Source organism: Cyprinodon tularosa, unplaced genomic scaffold (assembly GCF_016077235.1).
Source record: "Cyprinodon tularosa strain WSP-4 unplaced genomic scaffold, ASM1607723v1 ctg751, whole genome shotgun sequence".
NCBI classification, from domain to species: domain Eukaryota; kingdom Metazoa; phylum Chordata; class Actinopteri; order Cyprinodontiformes; family Cyprinodontidae; genus Cyprinodon; species Cyprinodon tularosa.
Window position 1 is genome coordinate 29,279 of NW_024039509.1, and position 27,243 is coordinate 56,521.

General features: G+C 40.9%; 1 protein-coding gene across 2 annotated transcripts in view; it reads right to left on the reverse strand.

The window, feature by feature from the left end:
• Positions 1-27,243, reverse strand: part of LOC119773232 (serine/threonine-protein phosphatase 2A 55 kDa regulatory subunit B beta isoform) — a 108,301-nt gene that overhangs the window by 16,938 nt on the left and 64,120 nt on the right. For both annotated transcript variants that reach the window (XM_038270130.1, XM_038270132.1), the window contains exons 2-6: positions 22,050-22,147; positions 16,265-16,430; positions 15,445-15,557; positions 6,984-7,161; positions 4,347-4,511 (exon numbers count right to left, since the gene is read on the reverse strand). In XM_038270130.1, the coding sequence (XP_038126058.1) occupies positions 4,347-4,511; positions 6,984-7,161; positions 15,445-15,557; positions 16,265-16,430; positions 22,050-22,147 (720 nt within the window). The remainder of the gene's footprint in view (positions 1-4,346; positions 4,512-6,983; positions 7,162-15,444; positions 15,558-16,264; positions 16,431-22,049; positions 22,148-27,243) is intronic.

Genomic DNA, 27,243 nt, shown 5'->3' on the forward strand with positions numbered 1-27,243 from the left:
TTTGTTGTAATTTTGTTTTCTGAAATGTAAATTTGTTTTATGATTTGTAAAATTGTTTCGTTTGTTGTAATTTTGTTTTCTCAAATGTAAAGTCGTTTCAAGATTTGTAAAAGTGTTTTATTTGTTGTAATTTTGTTTTCTGAAATGTAAATTTGTTTTATGATTTGTAAAAGTGTTTCGTTTGTTGTAATTTTGTTTTCTGAAATGTAAATTTGTTTTATGATTTGTAAAATTGTTTTGTTTGTTGTAATTTTGTTTTCTGAAATGTAAATTTGTTTTATGATTTGTAAAAGTGTTTCGTTTGTTGTAGTTTTGTTTTCTGAAATGTAAATTTGTTTTACGATTTGTAAAATTGTTTCGTTTGTTGTAATTTTGTTTTCTCAAATGTAAAGTTGTTTTATGATTTTTAAAATTGTTTCGTTTGTTGTAATTTTGTTTTCTGAAATGTAAAGTCGTTTCAAGATTTGTAAAAGTGTTTTATTTGTTGTAGTTTTGTTTTCTGAAATGTAAATTTGTTTTACGATTTGTAAAAGTGTTTCGTTTGTTGTAATTTTGTTTTCTCAAATGTAAAGTCGTTTCAAGATTTGTAAAAGTGTTTTATTTGTTGTAATTTTGTTTTCTGAAATGTAAATTTGTTTTATGATTTGTAAAAGTGTTTCGTTTGTTGTAATTTTGTTTTCTGAAATGTAAATTTGTTTTATGATTTGTAAAAGTGTTTCGTTTGTTGTAATTTTGTTTTCTGAAATGTAAATTTCTTTTATGATTTTTAAAATTGTTTCGTTTGTTGTAATTTTGTTTTCTGAAATGTAAAGTTGTTTCAAGATTTGTAAAAGTGTTTCAGATTTTGTATTGCTGGTTTGCACTTCCCGGCCACCGTAGTTTTATCTTCTAAATTTTTCCCCTAATCATATGGGTGCACACTCTAAATCCTTGTTTACAATTCTTCAATTTCTTGCCAAGAAATGTATTTTGTTACAATGGACCTCTCCTTCTGCTCCCACAGTAAATATATGGCTCACAGAGATACACTATATTGCCAAAAGTATTTGCTCACCTGCCTTGACTCACATATGAGCTTAAGTGACATCCCGTTCCTAATCCATAGGGTTCAATATGACGTCGGTCCACCCTTTGCAGCTAGAACAGCTTCAACTCTTCTGGGAAGGCTGTCCACAAGGTTTAGGAGTGTGTTTATGGGAATTTTTGACCATTCTTCCAGAAGCGCATTTGTGAGGTCGCACACTGATGTTGGACGAGAAGGCCTGGCTCTCAGTCTCCGCTCTAATTCATCCCAAAGGTGTTCTATCGGGTTGAGGTCAGGACTCTGTGCAGGCCAGTCAAGTTCATCCACACCAGACTCTGTCATCCATGTCTTTATGGACCTTGCTTTGTGCACTGGTGCACAGTCATGTTGGAAGAGGAAGGGGCCAGCTCCAAACTGTTCCCACAAAGTTGGGAGCATGGAATTGTCCAAAATGTCTTGGTATGCTGAAGCATTCAGAGTTCCTTTCACTGGAACTAAGGGGCCAAGCCCAGCTCCTGAAAAACAACCCCACACCATAATCCCCCCTCCACCAAACTTTACACTTGGCACAATGCAGTCAGACAAGTACCGTTCTCCTGGCAACCGCCAAACCCAGACCCGTCCATCAGATTGCCAGATGGAGAAGCGCGATTCGTCACTCCAGAGAACGCGTCTCCACTGCTCTAGAGTCCAGTGGCGGCGTGCTTTACACCACCGCATCCGACGCTTTGCATTGCACTTGGTGATGTATGGCTTGGATGCAGCTGCTCGACCATGGAAACCCATTCCATGAAGCTCTCTGCGCACTGTTCTTGAGCTAATCTGAAGGCCACATGAAGTTTGGAGGTCTGTAGTGATTGACTCTGCAGAAAGTTGGCGACCTCTTCGCACTATGCGCGTCAGCATCCGCTGACCCCGCTCCGTCAGTTTACGTGGCCTACCACTTCGTGGCTGAGTTGCTGTCGTTCCCAAACACTTCCATTTTCTTATAATACAGCTGACAGTTGACTGTGGAATATTTAGGAGCGAGGAAATTTCACGACTGGATTTGTTGCACAGGTGGCATCCTATCACAGTTCCACGCTGGAATTCACTGAGCTCCTGAGAGCGACCCATTCTTTCACAAATGTTTGTAAAAACAGTCTGCATGCCTAGGTGCTTGAATTTATACACCTGTGGCCATGGAAGTGATTGGAACACCTGATTCCAATAATTTGGATGGGTGAGCAAATACTTTTGGCAATATAGTGTATCTGTTATCCTCGTACTCGTCGTCTCCCGCTTTATCCGGAACCGGCTCGCGGGGGCAGCAGACTAAGCAGAGACTCCCAGACTTCCCTCTCTGCAGACACCTCCTCCAGCTCTGTTGCGGGAAGCCCTAGGCGCTCCCAGGCCAGCCGAGAGACATGGTCTCTCCAGCGTGTCCTGGGTCGTCCACTGGGCCTCCTCCCAGTGGGACGTGCCTAGAACACCTCCCGAGGGAGGCGTCCAGGGGGCATCCGAAGAAGATGTCCGAGCCACACTGAGCCTCTCCCGAATGACCGAGCTCCTCACCGACAGACCTGTGCAGCGTCCGCATTATTGCAGCAGCCGCACCGATCCGTCAATTGATCTCCCGCTCCATTCTTCCCTCACTCGTGAACAGGACCCCAACATACTTAAACTCCTCCACTTCAGACAGGGACTCTCCTCCAACCTGAAGCCCTTGCCTCACAACGCTGCCAGTTCTGTTAGCTCTACGCCTGCTGAAGACACAGACGTCCATCCCCGTGAACACTGGGACGCAACTCAATGGGAAAGGAAAGGATTCTGATTTCAACCGTTGCGTATATTAGCGGCGACATATAAATCAAGATGCTATGACCGAAAAAATTTGATTGACAGATGACCGTTGATATATGATTGGCCGAATTTAGGTGTGCAGGCTGACGTAGAACTAACTGGCCTGCAGAAGATAACGAAACAGATTTTAAGACGGGATGTTTTCAAAAATAGAAATTTTCTAACTTTTGGGACAATATGGTCTGATAAAGATAGATTTATATACATCAGAACTATTTGAAATTTAAAATATGACTTCCCTACGACTGTAACTAACAAATAATATGCCAACAGGATGCTGTAATTAGTTATAAAGACATTATATGCAACCAGAGGGAGAAACGGATAAATACATTGTAAAAACAACTTTAAAAAGCCTCTAAAAGATTACTTTTGATTACTTTTTTAAAGTTGAGATGAAATTAAAATTGAAATTTTAAACGCTTTAGCTTGTGCCTGTTTGCTGCTATATACAACACATCTCTGCAAGTTCATGCAGTAAGATAGTGAGCATTAACACTTCTTTCCTGAAGAATATAATAGAGACCTTAAACTTATTCTTTATTCTCGCATCAACCCAACAAAATCCCTAAAATATCCTCCAGAATCTGGTTTTATTTGTTTTAGCAGAGACTCTAATGCTTATGCGATATTCAACAGGCACAATGGATTCATCAATATGTCTGAGGAAATGACTGATATTATCGAGCAACAAGGTGTGTCCAGGGGGGACTAATGTAATTGCTCTTATGACATTGATTTCCCAGTGAAAATGTCAATGTATTCATTATTCATCTGAGCAAAGTGTTTGCATGTGACAGTAAGGCGTAGAGAAGGCCGCTCATTGTCCGAGACGCGGTGGAAGATTAATTGATGGGTTATCAGTGGTGGCAAACTGTGATGCAGCTACAGCAAGATGAGCCAGTTCAGGGTAAACATTGCCTATTTTTTTATTTTAGCTTTTGGTTCTGAAATTTTTTCGAATTAGATCAGCTTTACAGGCTCTGTTAGTTCTGTAATAACTTAGCTGAACAAAACACGTGCCTGTTACTTTTAGCAGAATTAAAGATTTTAGATAAAACACAAGCATGCTTAGTGTGAGGGATTGCCTTCGAGTCAATGAGTCGATGCAATCAGCTGGTTTTCCTTAGAAAACTTTAAATCAATCTGATCTGGTGAACTGTAAAGACTGTAAACTGTAAAGCGTTTTGAATTGGTGCTATAATAAATAAACTGAATTGAACTGAAAATTTGTAGAAAGACAAAAATCAACCGAAAACCACATGAAATTTCTCAGAATTAACCACAGATCAGAAAATAAGCACAAACACAGACACCATCCTCCAGCTCACACAAACACCCCCACACACCCACACGCTGTGCATCATGTCACAGAAAATCCATACTGGTATGGATCCCAAATACATTAGCCACGCCCTGTTTCACTCTGTGACATCTAACGGGTTTTTCCCCCCCTTTGGTGCTCTTTCCTGATACTCACATTTGCAATGCTTGTCACAGAGGGCGGCCTGCCTCATGTCACAGAGGCGTATGGAGCCTTTGCTGCTGCTGTAGGCGAAGGTGTGACACTGCTGGGGGTGAAACTCTGCTGAGGTGATGACTTCCGTCAGCTCCTCCATGTTGGCTGGCTTAATGTCTACAATGTCTGAGAGACGCAGGCTAAGGACCAAAGAGGATATCTAGGATTTAATTAACAGAACAAATAGATCTTTAATGTGATTGTAATTTAAAAAAAAAGTTTTCCAATGCTCATTTATGAAGTTGCTGCCTGATGCACTGCAAAAAATGGAAATCTAAATAAGTAATTTTTTCTTAAAAAAAAAGTGCATTTGTTCTTGAATTGAGGAGTTAAGTGAGATACTTTGCCAATGGAACAAGACAATTTATATTTAAAATAAGAAAAAGCAACCGCATTGTCTTATTTCAAGTGCATATTATCTAATAATCTTATTTTAAGAGTAAAAATACTCAATCCATTGGCAAATAATCCCATTTACCTACTAAAACGAAGTGTAAATACGTTTGATTTAAGACATTTTTACTTATGTCTAGACCATTTTTGCAGTGTGCAGGCTCAGACCAAAAAGCGGTGATCTGAGGTCGCACACAGACACAGGAAGGAAGAGATCACCAAAATCAAACCTTGTTTATTTACATCACTATGACGGTCCGTCATAGAGAACTGCTGCAGATTTAGGTGCAAAAATGCCTGAAGAACAAGTTCCACATTCATTTATGAAAGCTTGTATAAAAATGTTCAGACTACATAAATGGTTGTTGGCCAAAAAGAACCATTAAATAAAGACGACACCCTTATTTTCATACCTTCAAATGTCCCATTGAATTTGGGACACCAATGAAAGAAACAGGGTTAAAAAAAAAAAAAAAAAAAGCGGGTACAAACAAACCTAAAGCGCAGCTAATCACACAAAACCTAGCTGCAAATATTAACTTTGATTTCACTAACCCTAACACTCTATTTGAAAATTATGGAGTGAACTTTGTTCCATTATTCTTGCAGACAGAGGTGCTTTGTAAATTAAAATTTAATAAAAATACAATCCAGAAATGAAAAGCGCAATTGAAAAAGGGAAGTAGCTTCTCAGATTGGATTCCTACAGTAATTCCATTTAATGTTAAACTTTATCTAGGTTTTGCACCTTATGGGGCCGGATTTATCAAGATCCAATTTTGCATGCAGTAATTTGCGCTCGCAAACTGGAATTATGCACGAGGGGCTGAACCATGGTTTGCGGGTGATTTAACAAGAGCGATTGCGTAACTGGTGGCAGGTGCAAAACTGTTGGAGACGCCCTATTTAAATGATGGTTTTGCGCGTTTTGTGGTTTGCGGCATGGCGAGTTTGGACAGCAGAAAGCGCAAAAGGAAATTCGACCCCATGGAAATGGAGGTGTTGGTGGATGAAGCCAACAAACATTTGCACACAGAGGAACGCTGTATGTGAACAAATCTGTAATAAAGTAAACGCTGTCGGTGAAACCTTGCGAACAGTGGATGAAGTAAAAAGAAGATACCAGGATATTAGAAGGCGAACCAAAGAAAAACTGGCATATAACAAAACATCTGCGAACAAAACAGGAGGGGGCACAGTAGTAGAGCCTCTGACCAGCATTGAGGAACAAGTACAGCTGACGCACTGTGAGGAGCAAATCACTGGAATTGCAGCTCCAAAATGGCAATGCTGGATAAACGATATGTTTTGATGATCGTTTTCTCGTTCATTCCAAAAATATTCACACGGAGTGAAAAAATGCGTTCTCTGCGTCTCCTTGCTTCATTTCGATGTCTCCTTCTTGCGACAATAACCGCTGCCATGTGTGCGCAATTACGCATACAGACCATTTGCACCTTCTTTTGAAACGTGTTAAATATAGAGTCAGATACCGTTAGCAAAATTGCTTTCAGGTTTGATAAATAACTTTGCGAGTGCTAAATTAATATATTTACATGTTCTCCTCCCACAAGACGCACTTTTGCGTGTAAACTCCCCATATTGCATATTCATTGCAGAAAAAGTACTAAATGGATAAGAGGCGCTATTTAGCACGTTTTAAAGACCAAATCCTTTTAGCACGCTGTTGATAGATCAGTTTGTACATTTTTTAGCGTGCGCAGTGAAATAGCTCACGTTTTTATACACGCAAACCTTTGATAGATCCGGCCCTTAGACGTTTAAATTTTAGTTTTTCAAAACATTTTCAGATTAAATTTTTATGAATTCAAATCGCATTTTACAATTTTGCAATTTATCATCACTTGAAGCCCAACACAACAGCTCGCTTTTGATGAATAAAAATGTTGTTGCTAACATCCAGTTAACCTGCTCCCAACATTTAAAGAATGCAATTGGTCAATTTAAGCAGGAGAAACAGAAATTAAAAATAATAATAATAATCCCCCCAAAGTAAGAAAAAAAAACAAAAACAAAGAGATTTTTAAAAATCTGGATTTTGAAGAACATTTCCTTTTTCTCCACCTTGGTCCTCTATTATCGACTTACCAACAAAACACCAGAAAAATGATCAAAATTAAATCTTTATAAAGGCTAAATGCTAACTCTTTGTTTTTAGGATCCTAAGTGTGATTAAAAGGATACTGAAGCTGCGGTCCGTGATCTCCAGGTTCCACAGGTTCACCCGGAGGTCATCCGTGGAGATGAAGGTCTGCAGGTCAGAGTTCACGGAGATGGAGTTGATGTGGTACGTGTGGGCGTTGCTGAAGACGCGCCTGGCTGTCGCCTCCACCATCAAATCCATGGGCTGCAGAACAGGCACCTGTGTGTGTGTGTGTGTGGGGGGGGAGATTCGTCAGCGTCATATATCAGAAAATATGCAAAGAAATATACATCTTTCATGCCGACTGTCAGATTCATACATTATTCTGCTTGAACTTAACATTGTTTCCAGAAAGCGTCCTCAGATATGTATCTTTGTGATCACACCTCAATTTCTCCTCACCCGACTGCTGAAGATGTCAGCCTCGCTCGCTTTTATTGTTTGCTTGACTCACAGATATTTGGGAAAAAAGTGATGGAGGTGGGAAAAGAGAGAGCCTGGGGGCATCGCAAGGCCCTGCTGAGGAATGATACCTGAACGCTACAGAATTAAGATGGCCGCACATTAAAGTCCCAGCAACACACACGGTCTGCACAAAGCTGCGGGAGCTTCAAAGATGCTCATCAACCGCCCCTGCATGCAGCCCCCCCCCCTGCTGCCCAGATAAAACCCAGACAAAGAGAGAAAAGAGGGGAGGGAGTCAGGAGGACAAATCGTCCGCTTCTTCCCCATTGGTTTTTTTTGTCCGCTGCTGGCGCTGATTGAAAGACGTGACAGCCCAGCAGGTCGCTGTATCTCCACGGGTGTCACTTCCCTTCCATGTCTTTCCCCAGCCGTCCAGAGAGACATGCGCCTTATTAACCCATAACCCAGAACACCGACTGTCAGCGGTCTACAACCTGTCTCATCTGCGTAGGTTTTCACCCTGATTGTTTGCTGATTTCCGATCTAGTTTGAAACGTGCGTATAGATCAAAATATATCTTCAAAGACGACTTTTTCTCGTGAGACACCCTCCCTTCTGCTTCACTTTCCCTTCACAGCATCTAAAAAGGATTGCCACAGTCGCGGCCTGTCCTCTAGGCAGCTATGATCCCCTGGCCAGCCAGACAAAGAAGGGACAGACATGCTAAACTCAGCGCTAATCTGCAATGACAGATAAGCACACGCTGCGTACACGCAATGAGCTTGTGTGAAAAATTTAATTGGTGGATAAGCTATAAAAATAAATCTCTCCAATACTAACCGTTGCTTTAAATTGCTCAGAGACAACATACCTCAAATTTGTTTGCCATAAAAGCGATTATCTGATATTACAACTGAAATAAAGTTAAAAAATGACGTGATGATGAAAGCATTTGTTTTCCCTCCTGACCCATGAGTAATGGTATCCCAGCGAGATGCTTGATTGTCTGGATGACATCAAGTTTTTTGGTAAAGTGTGACTCATTGCGTAAAAAGCGTTTGCTGAAAGGGAGAGTTTAACCCCGTAGAGGATAATGACATGATATTGACCTTTTCCATTTTATTTTTTTAGACCAAAACGATATTACTGATGATTGATGTAATCATTTCTGTCATGATCTGGCCTGTTTGCTTCCTCCTAATTAGTAATTCCTCTCACCTGCTGTTTTCCCTCCCGTCCTCAATTACAATTTCTTCCCCTCACCTGTTTCCGCTGGTTTAAATTCCCTTCAGCCTGAGCATTTAGTGCCAGATCATTTCTTGTCTTTCTGTCAGTCTGTCGTTTCAGTTTCAGTTTTATTTCATGGTTCATGTCCTGGATCCTGGCAGCCAGTGGAAAGAGGGTTTCTGTGTTTGTCTCATCTCCTTTATCATCCACTGTTCCTCCCCTGCTGAGTCCTCTGGGTTTTTGGCTCATTATGGGGGGAGGTTCAGTTTTTATCTCAGTAAGCCTGGCTCCAGGGAGGAGACCAGTTTAAAGTCCTGCATCAAGTTCCAGTTCCACGTCCTGTCTCGGCTACCCTCTTCCACTGAGCCTGCCTGTCTGCACCTGATCCTGTCTGCTCCTGTGCGTGACCACCTGGTCATGCTTCTGGTCCCAGTCAGACTCTGAACCCTCCTAGGAGCCTGTGGATGCCTGGAAGTCTGGATCCTGCCACCTGTTTCTGTTCCTGCCTGATCTGGATCCTGTTCCTGTCTGTTCTGGATCCCTGACCAGGATCGGATTCCAGCATGTCCTCTGGGACTGCAGCACTTGAGGACATTCTTGGTCTGGACTGTTAAACCAGGTAAGTGACCAACAGATAATCTTCTGTCAGATGATCTTGGTCACTTACCTGTGTTTCTCCCACTACAGAGTGTCTGAGATTGGGCGGTGCCCCGCCTGCAGTGTCCGCGAGCCACAGCTCCACTTTTGTTTTGTTTTATTTAATAAACTTTTGAACTTTCCTACTGACGGTCTCTCCTTGAATACTGGGTCCATCTGTCCTCGGTTAATGACACATTTCAAGGGTAAAATAGTTTTTAATCAAAACAACACTGCCTGTTGAGGGAGAAAACGGGGGTGAAGTATACTGCAGAACGGGAACGGTGGGTTTGTTATGGACAGCTGCTGAAGTTTTCGTGGATTAAGATACAGCTACGCCTTAGTGTTGTGTTTAAACTTTTTCCTCCCACACCGATAAAGATGGCGGCAGTATATTAAAGTTTCCTAAGGATCCTGAGCTGGTCTCAAAGTGGGTGAAGCAGGTCAGATGAGATCAGGAGAAGTTCATGGTGTTTCTTCTTTGGTTAGAACATTTTGAGAAGGAGTTTTATTTTTACTCTTCTTTTATTCTCCTTATTGAAAGAGTCGCTTGGTTTGACAGTTTAACAGTAATGTGTTCTGCTGCCAACAGCAGGAGAACATTAACCTGTCTATGAACTGACTAGACCTATAACAATATAGTAGATTGCTTCTTCTAAAAGAAGTGGATTTATTTGAAAATCATGTATTTAAAAGTATTATATACTCTTTTATATTTATAAACTAATAACTGGTTATGCTATCTGTACCAGAGGCGTAGCAAGACGTGTTTCCCCGCTGTGTGTTTTCTACCGGGGCTGCTGCCGTCATATTAGCCTCACCCTTCGACTCAGAGTCTGACTCTGTAGGCTTGAGGTCCGCTTTGAATGGTTCTGACATCTAAAGCCGGACAAACACTGTGCGATTTTTTTGCCCTTTTCAGGCCGACTTTCCAGTCATGCAAAAAATGTTCCGATCGGCCTTACTTTAAGCCTGATTGTGCGTCGTGTAGTGCAGCGGTCCCCAACCTTTTTTGCACCACGGAGCGCTATATGTCAGACAATATTTTCACGGACCGGCCGAGGATGATATGATGATACGACTGGCATAAAATCAAATACTAACTGCATAAAAATAAAACAACAAGCCGGTCCCATCTAGGCGTAATCGGAGACAATGACAGATGAAGTGCGCTCCTGATGTCCAGTCTGCTGCGTCGCTTTGTTTTGGTCGCTGTAACCGCAGAAAATCCCGCTTCACAAAGATAGGATGTTATAGATAGGATGAGTCTTGACCTGAATTAACCTGTGTCAAGAGGCGCAGTTGCACCGACTGATGTAATTGGGAGAGAATACCGCAATTCTTTTATATTTTTCAAAATAAAACATCACTCAGACTCTGATTGTCGATAAATTATATATATATATATATATATACTTTTTTCTGTGCGGCCTGGTACCAAATGACCGACGGACCGTGGCCCGGTGGTTGGGGAACACTGCTGTAGTGTACAGGTGGTAACGAGGGGCAATCAGCCTCTCATGACCACCTCCCGATCTCAAAGGGGTTCTCCTGATATTTTGCAGCGTTTCTTTTTGGAAAACATTTAGGTGAGGATCAAAACGTTTTTTTTTTTTTATATTAGAATAGTGGTTATACATAGAAACCTTTCTTTAATGCCTTTCTATCACACAGATACAACATTTTCCATTTAAGCTTTGTAATTTAGGAGCTGTGCTTGATTTATTTCAGGAAGTTGCTCCAAAAAACCGTCTGGGATTAAAGTGTTAAATATGCTGCATTCCTAAATCCTAACCATCGTGTTTCCCTCAGAGTTTATAGTGTCGTCAAGCTATACTGAAATGTTCTTATAGTGTCCTGAAAAACTGGAGCATACCTCATAAATTATTAAAGCGGAGACACATTTAGTGAGATTCCAGGGGACAACATGAACTCAAGGGACTAAAAAAAGTGAACAGAAGCAGCGAGTCCGGTCTGTCAAATGACGGAGAATTCAGCAAGAGCATAATCTCACTCTGACACAAACAGGGTCATCCAAATTTTAATTTGAAAACTGTATTCAGTGGGGAACGGTTGTTTTAAAATCCTCCTGCTTTCCCTTCAGCTCGCCCCGTGGGTTTTCTGTGGGATGTGGATCTGAGAGAAGGATGTCTTTGTGTCTACTGAAGCATTTCGGTGTTAATTTGGTCCTTTTTAAACAGGGGGGGGGCGTACTGGCAGAGTCTACCAGGGTTATGTTTAAAATGTCCTGTTATTTCAACCAGAAAATATGGAATCAATCCTGTATAGGAGAAAGAGGCCATCAGCATCTACAACATTAAAAATTCTGTTTTTCTTTTAAGCAGCTCCTAAAATCACGTTTGGAACATAAATTAACTTTTTTCATTTGTCCAATATAAACTAAACAATTCTTTTTTTTTTAGAAACAGTAAATAAAGAAGCGGTGGGACATTTAACCCTGTAATGCCAAATGTATCATATTTGATAATTACGGTTTCTGAAATGTTTTGCGTCTGACACCTTTTGCATAATTTAATGGTAAAAACTTTGCTGTAAATCCTATTGTACAAAATCAGATATACCTGATAACAGAGGGCAGAAGACTACACAAAAACTAACATTGACTTATCGCATAGAAATAAATTATTAATATAAAAAATGTATTTCTGTTTTTTCTTTTTACATATTTTGTTAAAAGGCCAAATTTTCTGTTTTGTTTTATTCTTGGATCGGGCTTTAAAGGGTTAAAATGTACTTTATCAGCATAATTTTATTTCACAGTAGATGAGATAATATATATATATATATATATATATATATATATATATATATATATATATATATATATATATATATATATAAGAAGAGGAACTACAGGGGGCGTTAGAGGCCAAGAAGCTCCTTTCAATTTTAAAAATATTCCTTTATTTTGATCTTTAACTGAACCACAGAGCAAATGTTTATTTTTTTAATCAATCATTTCATCTTTTCTTCTCTTGTCTCTTTCAGTAAACTTGAGCTGAAATGTTTTTTTCAAATGGGGCTTTTTTATGAGCAAAAATCAATTACTGCTTTAATAAATACATATTCTGCTACCACACTGCAAAAACGATCTAGAAATAAGTCAAAATGTCTTAAATTAAGTGTAATTACCTTTGATTTGAGTAGGTTGATTAGATGATTTTTAAATGGAATGAGAATTTTGCCTCTTAAAATAAGGTTTTTAGATAATATACACTTGAAATAAGACAGTGAAATAGTTTTTTTTCTTATTTTAAATGTAAATTGTCTTGTTCCATTGGCAAAGTGTCTCACTTACCTCCTCAATTCAAGAAAAAAACGCACTTATTTTAAGAAAAAATGATTTTTCCCAGTGCATACTGTATATGTCACATCCAATATTAAAGCGAACTAGGAGGTTATAAATACATGGGGGGAAAGGGACAACTAGCGGGAGACGCCATGTTGCGACGCCATTTTCGATCAGTGTTGCTGAAAGGAGACAATCCTTTCAGGTTTACATCTTTTAACTGAATCAGAAAATGTGATGTGGGTTGGAGAGGCGTTTAAAATGAGCAAAAAAAAGATTGATCATTCTACCTCCTACTTTCTGTTTCAATGGAGGATCATCTGTACTCTTTGACCAGTGAGAGGCAAAGCTACGGATGTACGGATGGTCTTTTGAGTGGTTGTTTCATGTAAGAGATTATTGTGATATTATCTCTGACTCATCTTTCATGTGATTAAAGTGACATCTAAGGCGTCTCTGATTCATTCTGACAGCAGCTGTCTGAACTGTGGTCCGATCCGAGATGGCAAGTCGCCCAGCGACCAATGAGGCGTCTGCATATATGGCGGCACCAGTCTGTCGTTTGTTATCCATCTAATGCATAACTAGATGGGTGTAAATCATGCAAACTGTCCCTTTAAAGGAGAAGTCCGGTGGTCATTTTCAGAATTCAAACTTCTGAAAGTCCTTTAAATATTAAATTATTCCATACTGTTCAATAAATAAGAAGTGTTTTTTAATTCAGAGTAATTTTCATTAGAATGTTAGCCTGGGTGCCAGTCAGAACTTAGTCCCGCCCACAAGGTTTGAGTTCGGGGAAGTTCGGTCTGGCTCTGCTCCATAGTAGCGCGAGTATTAAAGCCCACTGTCAGGCGATCCAATCAAATTGTCAGGGCGGGCTTTATACGATGATGGACAGATGATCAACAGTAACGTAATCAACCACGTGACCAAAGCGCGCTAGGGTGACAACAATAATGGCTGCCGCTGGAGAGTTTGGGTGAGTAGATTCTGCTATTAGGTCTGTTCTAGAAGATATCGACAGCAAATTAATTTTAAAAGAGGAACAGAGAAACGCGAAACTGCACGCTTTGATTTTTGTGGACAACAACTATGCCTCGCTTAACATACGTCACGCACTCCGTTGCTCTTATTGGTTGTAGGTCTATCCAATTGAGTGCAGAGGCATTTTTTTTCCTGGTTCGTTCGAAACACGCCCCATAATCACAGCTCTATGGAGCAGCATCAGACTCATATTCTGACTAGAATTGAGTCGGACTACGTCAGGCTATTAGAATGTGCTTTATTGGAGGCATCCATGTTTGTCAAAGAACACTACTGCCACCTACTGGTTTGTGACGTCACGGTGCGGTATCGGCTGTTGATCAAGTCCCAGTGCTGTATCTGGTGTTTGTCACAACGCGCTATTATCCAAGTCATCTTGAAAACATTCTTCTTCCAAATGTTGGCTACATATTACGGGTTTTTTCTCTGGCCAGAAGTTCGATGGCAAATCCTCCCTCTTCAAGTTGGCGATCCAACGACCAACCCGTCCGTGGAGGATCAGGAATCAGAAAGGTGGAATAACTCTTTTTTTTCACTTTTACCCGATGTATTCCAGCATCCAGCTGCCATGCACGTGGGCATTGTCAGTTTCACTATAGCTCTGGTGAATTTCAATGGTGAAGTCCTCTGGAAATCTTCAATAATTGTTGTTGATTGCAGATGTGTCTAGTAGTTCCCATTGATTTAGCTTGTAAAGTGGGGAGAATGGCGCTAGGCTCACCGCACCGTGACGTCACTGCTGGAAGATGGCAGGAGGGAGGGGTTATAAAATTCGGGTGAAAATGGCCGCTCCCAGACTCAGTGACAGCGACGAGAATTATTATTTTTATTTTTTTAACTGATTGACACTAAATTCATTAAATCAATGTGGACATATTAGTTTTTGGTATAAATGATGATTCATTGATCATTCCTTGCTGACTGGACTTTTCCTTTAAAGGTATACTATGCAACCGGTGTTGATTTTCCAGCGAGGCTCCCCCCAGAGGGCGAAAGTAAAAGTGCACTGTCGTAAATATGCTCAGCTGTTCTCCTGGTTTCTCCGTCAAGCCAGGCGCGGTTGTTTTGAGCTTAGCAGACAGGAGAACGCAACCAATCACCATGTCTACTGCGGTAAGTGACTATTTTGTTCCAATTTTCTAGTTTGAAAATTTAGCAAGTTTTCATACATTATTTGTTATGCATGTGTCTAAATAACAAAGATTGTAGTTAGCCAAGTTGGAGTTTCCCATACATTTATCCGACTGCCGTTGGGGGAAGGGGGTTCTGATTTCTGTGGTTTTGTACCTCGAGCACTGAATTAGTACATTTCAAAGAATTGAAAATGGTCTAAACAACCTGCTCTGACATGGGCTTTCGCTGTTTTCTCTAACTGCAAAAATATCGGCACTATGCTAGCAACGAGCATGCCTTTCATTGGGGGCGTGTAGCAGTTCTCGCCGTAAAGCAAGACCGACTCTCGCGATGCATGAGACTTCTGAGCCTGTGGGTGCGGGCCGAGGGTTCCTGCAATTGCAAGTACGGTATTTCCCCTACAGACCACCAGGGCGGCCGAGAAAACCTTTGTTTGACCTGAAATGACTCATTTAATCATCCAAAACGTTATGGAACACATTAATTAACTGAAAAATGTTGCATAGTATGCCTTTAATATGTTTTTACTGTTGTTCCTTTTTTGAAATCTTGAAATCAAGGCTGATCTTTTCTTCCTTTTGATACTGAAATGATTAAAATGTCTGTAGTGTTGATAAATATAGATTATAGAATTTTTTATGAAACAATCCTGAAGTGTGCATTTCACCACTTAATATTGCAGCACCGTGTTTAACATCCCAAATGTGACACTCTGTTGGTGCTGTTGGACCCGACAGGTGTCTTACTCGCAGAGAGGTGATGGTGGAGGGGTCCCTGAAGCGCCCGTCCTCATCCTTCAGGTTGTAGCCTTCTGGACGCTTGTCCCGTTCGCTTATCTTCCACAGCTTCACGGTTTTGTCTGGAAAAAACCAAAGAGAAACAGATGAAGTTCAATCCGAGGCTCACAGCAGAGAATCTCCGTCTTACTTGTTTGGGGTGGGGGGGGTTGGGCAGCCAATCTGTCACGTCGCTGGGCAGCAGCCAGGGACGATGATGAACGGCGGCTCGTGTTCATTCTGATATCACCGATATCAATCTACCAGTTGACTTCATTTCATTGCCACACTATCCTGCACCCCTCCCCTTAAAGAAGCCATCTCGGCACTTTTCAATCTTCCTTCCCATAAACACCAGTTACATCTCATCTTCTCGGTCTACTGAAGTGGATGGCAGCAGCAGTCAGGCTGCTTTTAATTTCCAATGTGTATATTGGTCTCAGAGCACGGAGGCCGTCACCACAGGACCCTCGACCATCTGCTACAGCCACCGCCAGCGCTTCTATAGCAGCCATGCATGAAGCCAACAATCTGCAAGACATCTCAGTGTTTTCTACCAGTCTGTCTAAGCTAGTGTGGTGGAACATGCTTATATGTATGCGTGTTCCTGCAGCAGCATCCATGCATGAAGCCCTTAATTTGAAACTCTTCTGCTGGTGGCGTCCGCTCAGCCGAGCGAAACAAACGCCACATATTAACACCTGAGTTTGAAGTCAAGTGGTACAGAAAATCATTTCAGTGGTTTACGGAGGAATGATCGTAGAACGGCATCAGGAATTGAGGAACTGACCGTTGGTGGAGAGCAGAAAGTACGCTGCGTTCTGCTGAGGGAGCCATTTGATCTTGTTGATCTTCTCCTCGATCTCCAAACTCTTCAGGTAGTCAAACTCAGGCTCGTGACTCTGGAATGTGCTGTAAACGTTGTACTCCCCTCGACGATGGGGTTGTGTTTTACTCTGTAAAAAAACGAAAACAAAAAAAGGGGGCAGAAAGGTTGGTTTGAAGTTTGAAAATTCTAGATTTGATTATTTTGGGGTGTTTTCAACAAATAATGATCCTTGAAGGAAAGAAGAACTTTTTTCTTCCTTGGACTTTGAATGAAAATGTGCGCTTGGATTAGATCAGAGGTTCCCAAACATTTTAGGCAACCAGAAACCAGACCTCATATTAAAGCATTATGATAAAGACCCAGATGGAACCTAAGCCCATTCTCTATTAAAATATATTTGTTTTCATTCATTTTGTAAAATCTTATTACAGTTTTAGTTAGAATGTATTCATTTTGTTGAAATTTTTTCAAAGTCTATTTTTGAACTTCAGGAACCCCTGGAATAGATGGTGTCATAAGTAAGAATTCTAGCAACAAAAACTCCAAGAGGGTTTGAATAGATAAATATGTGAAAAAAGGCTCTTTTTCACGTCTGTTTTGGAAGATCTGTGATGCAATTAGGGGTGGAACGGTTCACAAAATCCACGGTTCTGTTCGGTTCACGGTTTCGTGGTCACGGTTTTCGGTTCGGTTCGGTATATGTTGATTGTTACATCGAAATCCCATAAAAATTAATGAAAAAATCCACAAAAATTAATGAATTGTAATTATTTTTAATGATTCGCGGAAACCCTGGATCATTTCCACATGTTTTGCTGCTTTGAATTTAATCATCTAGCGCATGCCCTCTACGATCTCCAAGGAACTCAGAGCGGAGCGGACGGGAGCCACAGCGGAGGCTGTAGGCTTTGCTTTGTGCAGGCGGTCTGGAGCGCAGCGGAGCGGAGTGCTGACGGAGTATGTGGGATTTCTGGGTTAGCATGACATGTTGGTCATGTTGCTGTTAGCATAAACAAAACGTGTTGCACAATGCTTGCACACTGTTGCCCTTTTATCCACAACTTTCTTTCCACCGTCATCGTAGGTCACTCTAAATGCAAAGTGGTCCCATACAGCAGACCTATAAAGTGCTGCTGGCGCGTCTTCCAACTCCTGTTCTTTCCCACTCGCCATACCCACACAATTCTCCACAACAACTGATTTTTTTTCCTGCTACACCCGGCTACGCTGCTTCGCTTCTTCTTCTTCTTGTTTACTACTGGTGGTTGGCTTTGGTCGCAGTACCGCCACCTTCTGCTCTGGAGTGTAATCGCTTCGCCTATAAGAAAAAGGAGCAGCGTATAAACCGAACGCAACACACGCGAACCGAACGGAGACAGTCGAACCGAACGGTTCGGACGGTTTTCATAAACCGTTCCATCCCTAGATGCAATAGATTTTTTTTTTGTGTGCTCCAAAAGTCTGGGAAACCTTAGCCGTTTCTCAACATGTCTACTTGTGCATTCTCGTGTACTTGAGAAAGGTCATCAGCCTCAGCCCTAGGACTGTTCCAATTCACAAGAACAGCAGACGGACAAAGTACCCTGACGTTGTTGTCGCCCCTCCCTAATTACCCAGCCCTCCTTTTTACACGACTAAATGCATTCAGTCTAAATTCCTACATGACTAAGCCAACACAGAATATTCTCAGTGTGAAAAAGTGACCCAGGAGTCACCATGAGGGCTTGATTAGCCAATCAGATGCAGACCTGAAGCGAGATAAATGAGGTAGAGGTTTTATTTACATGCTCTAGCCAAGGAAGAGACTTGAAATTTAGAGATCAGAGATCAACCAGCTACATCCTGAAGCTGTTTTGCTGATTGTGAACAGCTGCTATGCATTGATTTGTCTTTAAAGAAGGCATTTCATATGGAGGATAAAAAGTGCCAAAATTAAATAACTAAATACAACATTAAATAAATAACACCTGATTGGTCACCCCGCACATTAAGGCGAAGCAAATCGATTACAGAGACTCGATTCGCGTTAACCCCACCCCCTAACTTTGATGGGTGAGTTTGACAGATTCTTTTAATGGTTTCGATGCACTGCGACACAGGACCATGAAATAATTAAATGCACACTGAAATAATTATATATATTTTTTTAATAAAATGAAGACGTATTTTATTAAATTAATGACACATTTATATATTTAATTCCTTATTTATTTAATGAATTACACATTTAATTAATTGCTTATCGCTGTATTTATTTATTTAATTTTGGCACTTTTTATCCTCCATAATTTCCCCCCAAGTTACCTACAAATCTGTTTATCTGAGCATAAATATGTGTGAGTTGTGACTGTACCTGGTAGTTCTAGTGGAATGTGCTTTGAGTAGCTTTGTTATGCCTAAGAAAGTGCTATATATATACACTCACCGGCCACTTTATTAGGTACACCTGTCCAACTGCTCGTTAACACTTAATTTCTAAGCAGCCAATCACATGGCGGCAACTCAGTGCATTTAGGCATGTAGACATGGTCAAGACAATCTCCTGCAGTTCAAACCGAGCATCAGTATGGGGAAGAAAGGTGATTTGAGTGACTTTGAACGTGGCATGATTGTTGGTGCCAGAAGGGCTGGTCTGAGTATTTCAGAAACTGCTGATCTACTGGGATTTTCACGCACAACCATCTCTAGGGTTTACAGAGAATGGTCCGAAAAAGAAAAAACATCCAGTGAGCGGCAGTTCTGTGGGCGGAAATGCCTTGTTGATGCCAGAGGTCAGAGGAGAATGGCCAGACTGGTTCGAGCTGATAGAAGGGCAACAGTGACTCAAATAACCACCCGTTACAACCAAGGTGGGCAGAAGAGCATCTCTGAACGCACAGTACGTTGAACTTTGAGGCAGATGGGCTACAGCAGCAGAAGACCACACCGGGTGCCACTCCTTTCAGCTAAGAACAGGAAACTGAGGCTACAATTTGCACAAGCTCATCGAAATTGGACAATAGAAGATTGGAAAAACGTTGCCTGGTCTGATGAGTCTCGATTTCTGCTGCGACATTCGGATGGTAGGGTCAGAATTTGGCGTCTACAACATGAAAGCATGGATCCATCCTGCCTTGTATCAACGGTTCAGGCTGGTGGTGGTGGTGTCATGGTGTGGGGAATATTTTCTTGGCACTCTTTGGGCCCCTTGGTACCAATTGAGCATCGTTGCAACGCCACAGCCTACCTGAGTATTGTTGCTGACCATGTCCATCCCTTTATGACCACAATGTACCCAACTTCTGATGGCTACTTTCAGCAGGATAATGCGCCATGTCATAAAGCTGGAATCATCTCAGACTGGTTTCTTGAACATGACAATGAGTTCACTGTACTCAAATGGCCTCCACAGTCACCAGATCTCAATCCAATAGAGCATCTTTGGGATGTGGTGGAACGGGAGATTCGCATCATGGATGTGCAGCCGACAAATCTGCGGCAACTGTGTGATGCCATCATGTCAATATGGACCAAACTCCCTGAGGAATGCTTCCAGCACCTTGTTGAATCTATGCCACGAAGAATTGAGGCAGTTCTGAAGGCAAAAGGGGGTCCAACCCGTTACTAGCATGGGGTACCTAATAAAGTGGCCGGTGAGTGTATATATATATATATATATATATATATATATATATATATATATATATATATATATATATATATATATATATATATATACACACAGTGTGTGTTAACCCCTGGTACAGGGCCCAACTGACACCTGCTCATGTTTATCTATTTATAGAAATGGCTAAAACAGTCACATGGTGTTTCATCCACACGCCTTTCAAATGGGGCTTTAAAATTTCTAAAATATGTTTCAAAATTATTTTTTTCAAAAGTACTTTTTGTATTATAGCTGTGTAAAAAAATATACTGAGATTTAAAATTCCACCGGACATGTGTGACTCTACGGCAGTAATGAAACAAGCTTATGTGTTAGATAAGCTTGCTCTGTTATTCTTATTTTCTATTCAGTTTGGTGATATTATTGGTAAAATTTCAATGAAACAACGGCTAAATGTTAGGAGCATTTTGTCTTATTTCCAATAATGTAAATCAGCATATTTGTCTGACCAGATTCCCTTTTATGAGTGGAATTTCCGCCTAACACACAGCCCACTAAAACCTTTGTGGAACAAACATGCTTTAACTTATTCAGTCGAAATTTTCCTGAGTTATAGTCAAGATGTGGATCTATAAAGTCTGAGGGTTCATCTATAGTTTCAAATGAGCTTTCATGCTGTTTTGCAGTTTTTATTTTGAAAAAAACAATTGGCGAGGCCAAATATTTTTCTTTTTTTCTTTGTTTAATCACCCATAAATCAGACATGGTTACATTTAAAATAGTTGTTCCGCCTAAAAAATATTCCTCAATTCCTTTCTGCCATACAAATACAAACAATTATATTTCCAAATTATAGTTTGGGAGCTGTACTTGCAATAATGCACATATGTAATTTCAGGTGGAATTTGACCCTAAGGGCTTAAGGTGGAGGTCTTCAACAAGGGGTTCGCAACCCCTAGGGGGTCCACGGAGGTTCTGCATGGGGGTCGCGAAAGTTTTGGTTGATTAGACTTTTTTTTTTATTTCCCTCTGCAATTTTTTCCACTCATTGAAATGTTTTTAAATCCACATTAACATGAATCCAACACACTGTAGTAAACAGATAAATGGAGGCAGAAGATGTCTTTCAGTCATCAATGCACACATTCAGAGACACACAATGCAAAAACTGTTAATCTAATTTTAGTAATTATTTCTTAAAGTAAGTGGATTTCTTCTTAAATTGAGCAGACACTTTGCCAATGGAATAAGACCATTAACATTTAAAATAAGAAAAAACAACTGAAGTCTCTTATTTCAAGGGTAAAAATGCTCATTCCATTTGCAGATCATTTTATTTTCCGGCTTAAATTAAGGGTGAATACACTTATTTTAAAACCTTTTTTTCTCATTTGTAGAATGTTTTTGCAGTGCAGGAACTCATTCAAGCTGGGAACCGATTCATTCACAACACCTGACCCAACCAGGAATCAGAATCAGAAATACTTTAATAATCCCACAGAGAAATTACTTTCCTTACATATAGGACCAGTTTGATATAACACAATTGAATACAATATATATAATTAGCGGGTCCCCGCTCCATCTATACATCAGTTTGGGAGTCCTTGGCCTGGAAAACGTTGAAGACCCCTGGCGTAAGGGGTTAAACTTTATCAAACATGTAACATCGTATGGAATAAAAAAAAAAGTAGTTTTAAAGGTTTAAACATTAATAGTTAGAGTTCATTACTAGATTAGCAGAAATTAAACCACTTATATCACTGAAAATAATGTTTATTCAACATCATTCAGCATTAAGGTTTCATTTGAAAGGAAGTAAAGGATGATTTGGTAAAATAAAAGGTGTTTTTCAAGTTATTTTTTTGCAGGAATTGTACAGGAAATTTGTTTTTGTGAGTAAAAGGTATTTATTATCTCAATAAACAATGATTAAATATGATTACGGTAATTCTGTATTGGTCATGTTTCTCCTGCAGAGCTAGTTGTTCCCTGATAATGTAAGGCAGCCTTTTTTTTTCCTTTAAATTGGAGCACCAAACCAAAACAAACAATCCTGCTAAATCGTTATGCGTGTGTCCAGCAGTTTCCAGCAGAAAAGGGCAGCACAATTAGCATCGAATTGTTGGCATTTCCTACCTCCTGCTCCCTCTGGAAGACAACCACTCTTCCTCCTTTATCCCCAGTGGCCAACAGCTCCCCTGTTGAGTTAAACTCCACCGTAGAGATAATGTCAGCTGCAACACAGGAAGCAGAGCAAAGAGACGGAGAAAATGTCAATGCAGACATGTGCAAACACTTAAAAAAAAACAAAATACAGGAAGGACCTAGGGTAGAGAATTCTAGGAAACAGTTCGTTTGACGAAACCACGTGGGAATATTTGACACAGAAACCCAGTTTAATGGAATATGGGTTACAAGAAAGCAGCGGATGAGTCACTGCTTGATAATTCAGCCTTTTGTTTTGGTTAAAGTGATACGATCGGTGCAATTTTTAACTGTACTCCTGAGTTTTGCTTTTCCTTTGGTTGCGGTTGCTATGTTCCTCTTGCTATAACAGTTCGTCCTGCTTTGGTTCTGGTATCTGATCCAAACCTCATTAGGCCGTCTGTGTGTCTTTACATACCTACAGATTTACCAAAAAGTAAACGACAGACACCTACCCTTCAGGTAGCATCTCCTCTCCTCCTCACTGACATACATCTGCCTGGATTTAGGAGAGGCTAATGGTGACTGTAATTACTGCACAGCCTGGGGCTAAAAAAGGCAGAGCATTGTCTCTCCCTCTCACACACACACATTGAAGGTAGTCCTTAACGGTGACAATAATATCAGACAAAAAATGAGAGCGTTTGTTGTTTTGCACCCCCCTCCCCACGCCCTCTGTGGACCTGCTGCTGGTGGAGCTCCAAGCGGGAGAGGGGGATGTTTCCATGGTGACCGTTTCCATCGGTAGCAGCAGAGTATATGCAAGTGTGTCTGTGCCAATAGCTCTCAGACTTAGTTGCTGATGCTAGCTGTAATTCAGCAGACACAGAAGGAAAGAGGAAAGTGCTGCAATGGAGTGAAAAAAACCTTCCTGCATTTCTGGGGGAGTGAAGAGCGATTCACTGCAGAGCAGCTCCAGACAATAGAGACGCTCAAAGCGGATGTTGATGCTGGAAAAAAAGGACTAAGTGTGTTATTTTTACAAAGAAGTGTGAGTTTTTGAGCCTGTCTTACAATAGGTATTTGTTGGAGAGACACTCAAAGATGAGGCCAGTGGGATCCTGTCAATAATAACATAACATGTAGACGACTACTACTATTTCATTAAAGAAACCTTTCTCTTTTGTTTGTTTTTTCTTTACATGCAACACAAATTCTAATGAATAACAAATAAGGACAAATAAAAAAAAATCAAAACTAATGCTATGTAATAATTAGCATTTTAAACCCATCGCTAGTAGCCTCGTGAGACCATCCTGATCTCGCGAGCTTTCAAGGTTTCACTCGCTAATCAGTCTGGAGTCTCTCTGTTAAAGAAAATTTGGAGCCGTTCACCAAACGAACGTCCAATCAGCGTTGGCTTTGAGGCGGGTTGAGGTGCGACGCAACGAGAAGCGCGACAGTTCAGTCTAAAGAACATGGCGGCTTCAGCCGATGAAACTAGCGTTAGCGTGGCTATCGAGCAAGTTTTATCGGAATTACAGAGTATTTCTTCACTGAAAGAAGAGCAAAACACTGCTCTGGAGGCTTTTCTATGAGAAAAAAGATTGTTGTGTTTTCGTCGTTGCTCTGTTAGTACGTCATATGCTTCGTTGATCTGATAGGTTCATTTGGCCCGTCTATCACCAACATAGGCCAATCAGCTAAACAGTATTTTCACCCCTTCCCAAAATTACTTCAACGGAAGGTTTCCAGATGGATATGCGGAGCAAATCCATCTGGCGGAGTCAGGTTACATTGCTAGTGGAATAATTTGCAAATAATTTGATAATAATTGTTTTCTAAATTTAGAATTCTTTGTTCAAAATATAAACTTTTTGTCACTCTCACCTTCATAGACGTAATTTTGTTTTGTATACACTTGGTGAAAAACAAAACGACTACAAAGTCTTATTCCTACAGTAGTTGCCGCGAATAACGTTAAAGCATCTTCAGGCTAATAGCTGTTCTCTTCAATAATAAAATAGTTACTTCATATCCAACAGGTAAATTTTCCAAATTTAACATAAACAACTTTAGAGCATATAGCTACTTTTATTAGAACACATTAAAGGTATTGTGACCCACTCCCTTCACTTTTAAAAAAAATGCGTGCACAAGCCCATTTTTACTCTGGTCAAATCTACATCCGCTCTACACTATGTAGCCATCTTACTACACAAGTAAGATGAAAGTAAGATGGCTGACGGAGCAACAGCGTGTGTATCTGTTGTCCCAGCTTCATGTCGATCTAGACAAAAACCTGAGATCTACAGGACTGTGGATGGAAAAATAATTGTGGAGGATGAGCTCTTGAACTTTTTGGCTGTAAAAATCAGAACTTTGAGCCAGGATGAAATAGTGCTGATGGCTATTAACACTTTTGACACCGAGTCTATAGAGGCCTCCAAGAAAGTGCTGTTTGACCTGTGCACTACTACGCAGCGAAATGTAGCGCACAAAGGAGCGCAAAAAGACATAAACAACATCAAAAGCTGTCTAAAAGTCCTAAATGAATGTGGGGAAAATGTGCCACGTTTTGTCTCTCATTATTTGGATGATTTGCCTCCTGTTACTTTCTCAAACATGGATGTCTGCGGTCTGCTCAAGAGAATGGAGCAACTGCATGCTGAGGTTGGAGCGATGAAGTGCGCACTGAAACTTCAGGTGGACGTATGTGAGGACCTTCGTCTGATCACAACAGATGTGAACCGCCGGGTTTCCAGCCTGGAATGTGCAGCGGATGCGGTACCTGAGGACCAGGTGTGGATCTGCACCTGTCATCTGTGCTGGCGGCGTACACGGAAGCGATGGACGCAGTGACAGCGACTGCACGGAGGGTGAGCGCAGAAGTGCCGAAGCAAACGCTGCGAACCCGCCAGTTACTCAGGCTGCTGGGCTTGCAGCAAATGCTGGGAGAAGGGATACGGATCGGGCGAGCGGACTGCGCAGGGAAGCTGCCCCTGGAGATAGCAAGATCTCTGGTCAAACTACATATCCACCGGAATCCCCAAAGTGGAGCGCGGTTGTGAGGAGAGGAAAGCGACAAGCGGGATTACGCGGTACTACACCTGGAGTGAAAACAAATGCTAAAAACATAAAAACTGTGACAACAAAACTGGTGAGTGTTTTTGCTTCTAAATTCTCGCCTGACTTGGATGTACAGACTTTAACTGACTATCTTCAGGGCCAGCTGGGTCGTGAAGTTACATGTCTGAAAATAAGCTCTGATAATAGCAGGTTTGCCTCTTTCAAAGTCTCATCTGAGTGTAATGAAGTGGCGGAGATGTACAATCCTGATCTCTGGCCAGTGGGAGCTTATGTAAGGCGTTTTTATGAGCCGCGGAGGGCTGGAGCTGTGGGTATGAGTGGTGCCGTTCCTCCGGGGATGCAGATGAGTGGGGCCTCCTTTGCTTGTGGCACCGAGGCCAAATAAAACTGAACAGATGGCTCTTAAAGTTCTGTCATATAATTGCCATGGCCTGCGCTTGGGCCATAGTGCAGAGGACAAAGCTTGCCGGGTTGTTGTAGACCAACTTCTGAGTCAATGTGATGTGCTGTGTCTACAAGAGACTTTTCTGACAAAGCAGGATTTAGAAGGACTGAACTCTATAAATGAGCGTTTCCACGGGGCTGGGGAGTCCAGTGTTGATATTGGGGATGGAATAATACGAGGACGGATTGCCGGTGGTGTGGCAACATTATGGGATAAGAGACTAGATCCTTGGGTTAAAATAATCCGACTGGAAGTGGACTGGTGCATAGCAATACACCTGACACAACATGACAGGGAATGTGTTATCCTGAATGTGTACACCCCATATGAGTGCATTGCTAATGAAACTGAGTATCTTAACAAGCTTGCTTTTATTAACTCTTTTATACAAGATAACAAATTTTTTAATGTGTTTGTTATTGGTGACATGAACTCTGATATCACTGACAGTAAATCTATCTTTGGTACTCATTTAAAGCAGTTTTGTGAGGATAGTGGGTTAATTCTCTCAACGAAAGTTCTGCTGCCTACAGATAGTTTTACATATATTAGTGAGGCATGGCATACAACCTCATGGTTGGATCACCGTGTAACCACAGCAGATGCACATGCCTCATTGACTGACATGAAAATCCTGTATGAATTCTCTACTGCCGATCATATTCCATTTGGGATGCAGATACATTTACAGTGGTTACCAATGACAGAAAAGTACTCTGAAAGCAACAAATTACACTTAGACTGGAGCTCACTGTCAAAGGAGGATCTGCTATCTTATTCGATGTGCACAGATAACTCACTCAGGAATATCTACTTGCCCAGAGAAGCAGTTAGCTGTAGAGATGCTAATTGTAAAAATTCTGAGCACATTAGATCCATTTGTTCTGTGTATAATGAAATAGTTAATGTTTTGATTGCATCAACTAAATACTTTCATAAACAAATAAAAAAGAAAAATAAGATCAGGCCAGGTTGGAATACCCATGTGGTTGAATTTTTTAATAGAGCTAGAGAGGCTTCTAAGGAATGGATTGAGGCAGGTAGACCAAGATCAGGGCCTGTCTTTGAACATAAAAAGTATACCAATGCCCAATATAAGTATGCTGTGCGTTATATTGGTAAAAATGAAAGAGCAATGAGGTCTGACTCAATGGCCAGAAAACTCTTCTGTAACAATACCCAAGGCTTCTGGAAAGAAGTTAGAGGTATGACATCCCACAAAACATCCCTCCCATGTTCGGTTGATGGCATATCAGGCACTGCTAACATTGTGGAGATGTGGCGCCAACATTACAGCAGATTATTTAATTGCATCCATAGTGAACCATGCACTGCAAATAATGTTGACCATATAGATGAAATCCTGCCTTATGAGGTTCATAAAGCTATTACCAAATTATCTAACAATAAAGCCACTGGGCTGAACAGCTGAACATTTAAAGTATGCAAATGCAAGGCTAGCTCCTCTACTTTCCATTTGTATACATCGTTTTTTATTCATGGTCTTTTACCTGACTCTATTTTAAGTGTCCTGTTAGTACCCGTCATTAAAGATAAAACTGGAAACATTGGCAATTCTGATAATTACCGTCCGATAGCGCTGGCCAGCATAGTTTCAAAAATTATTGAATCAATCCTGCTGGACAGGAT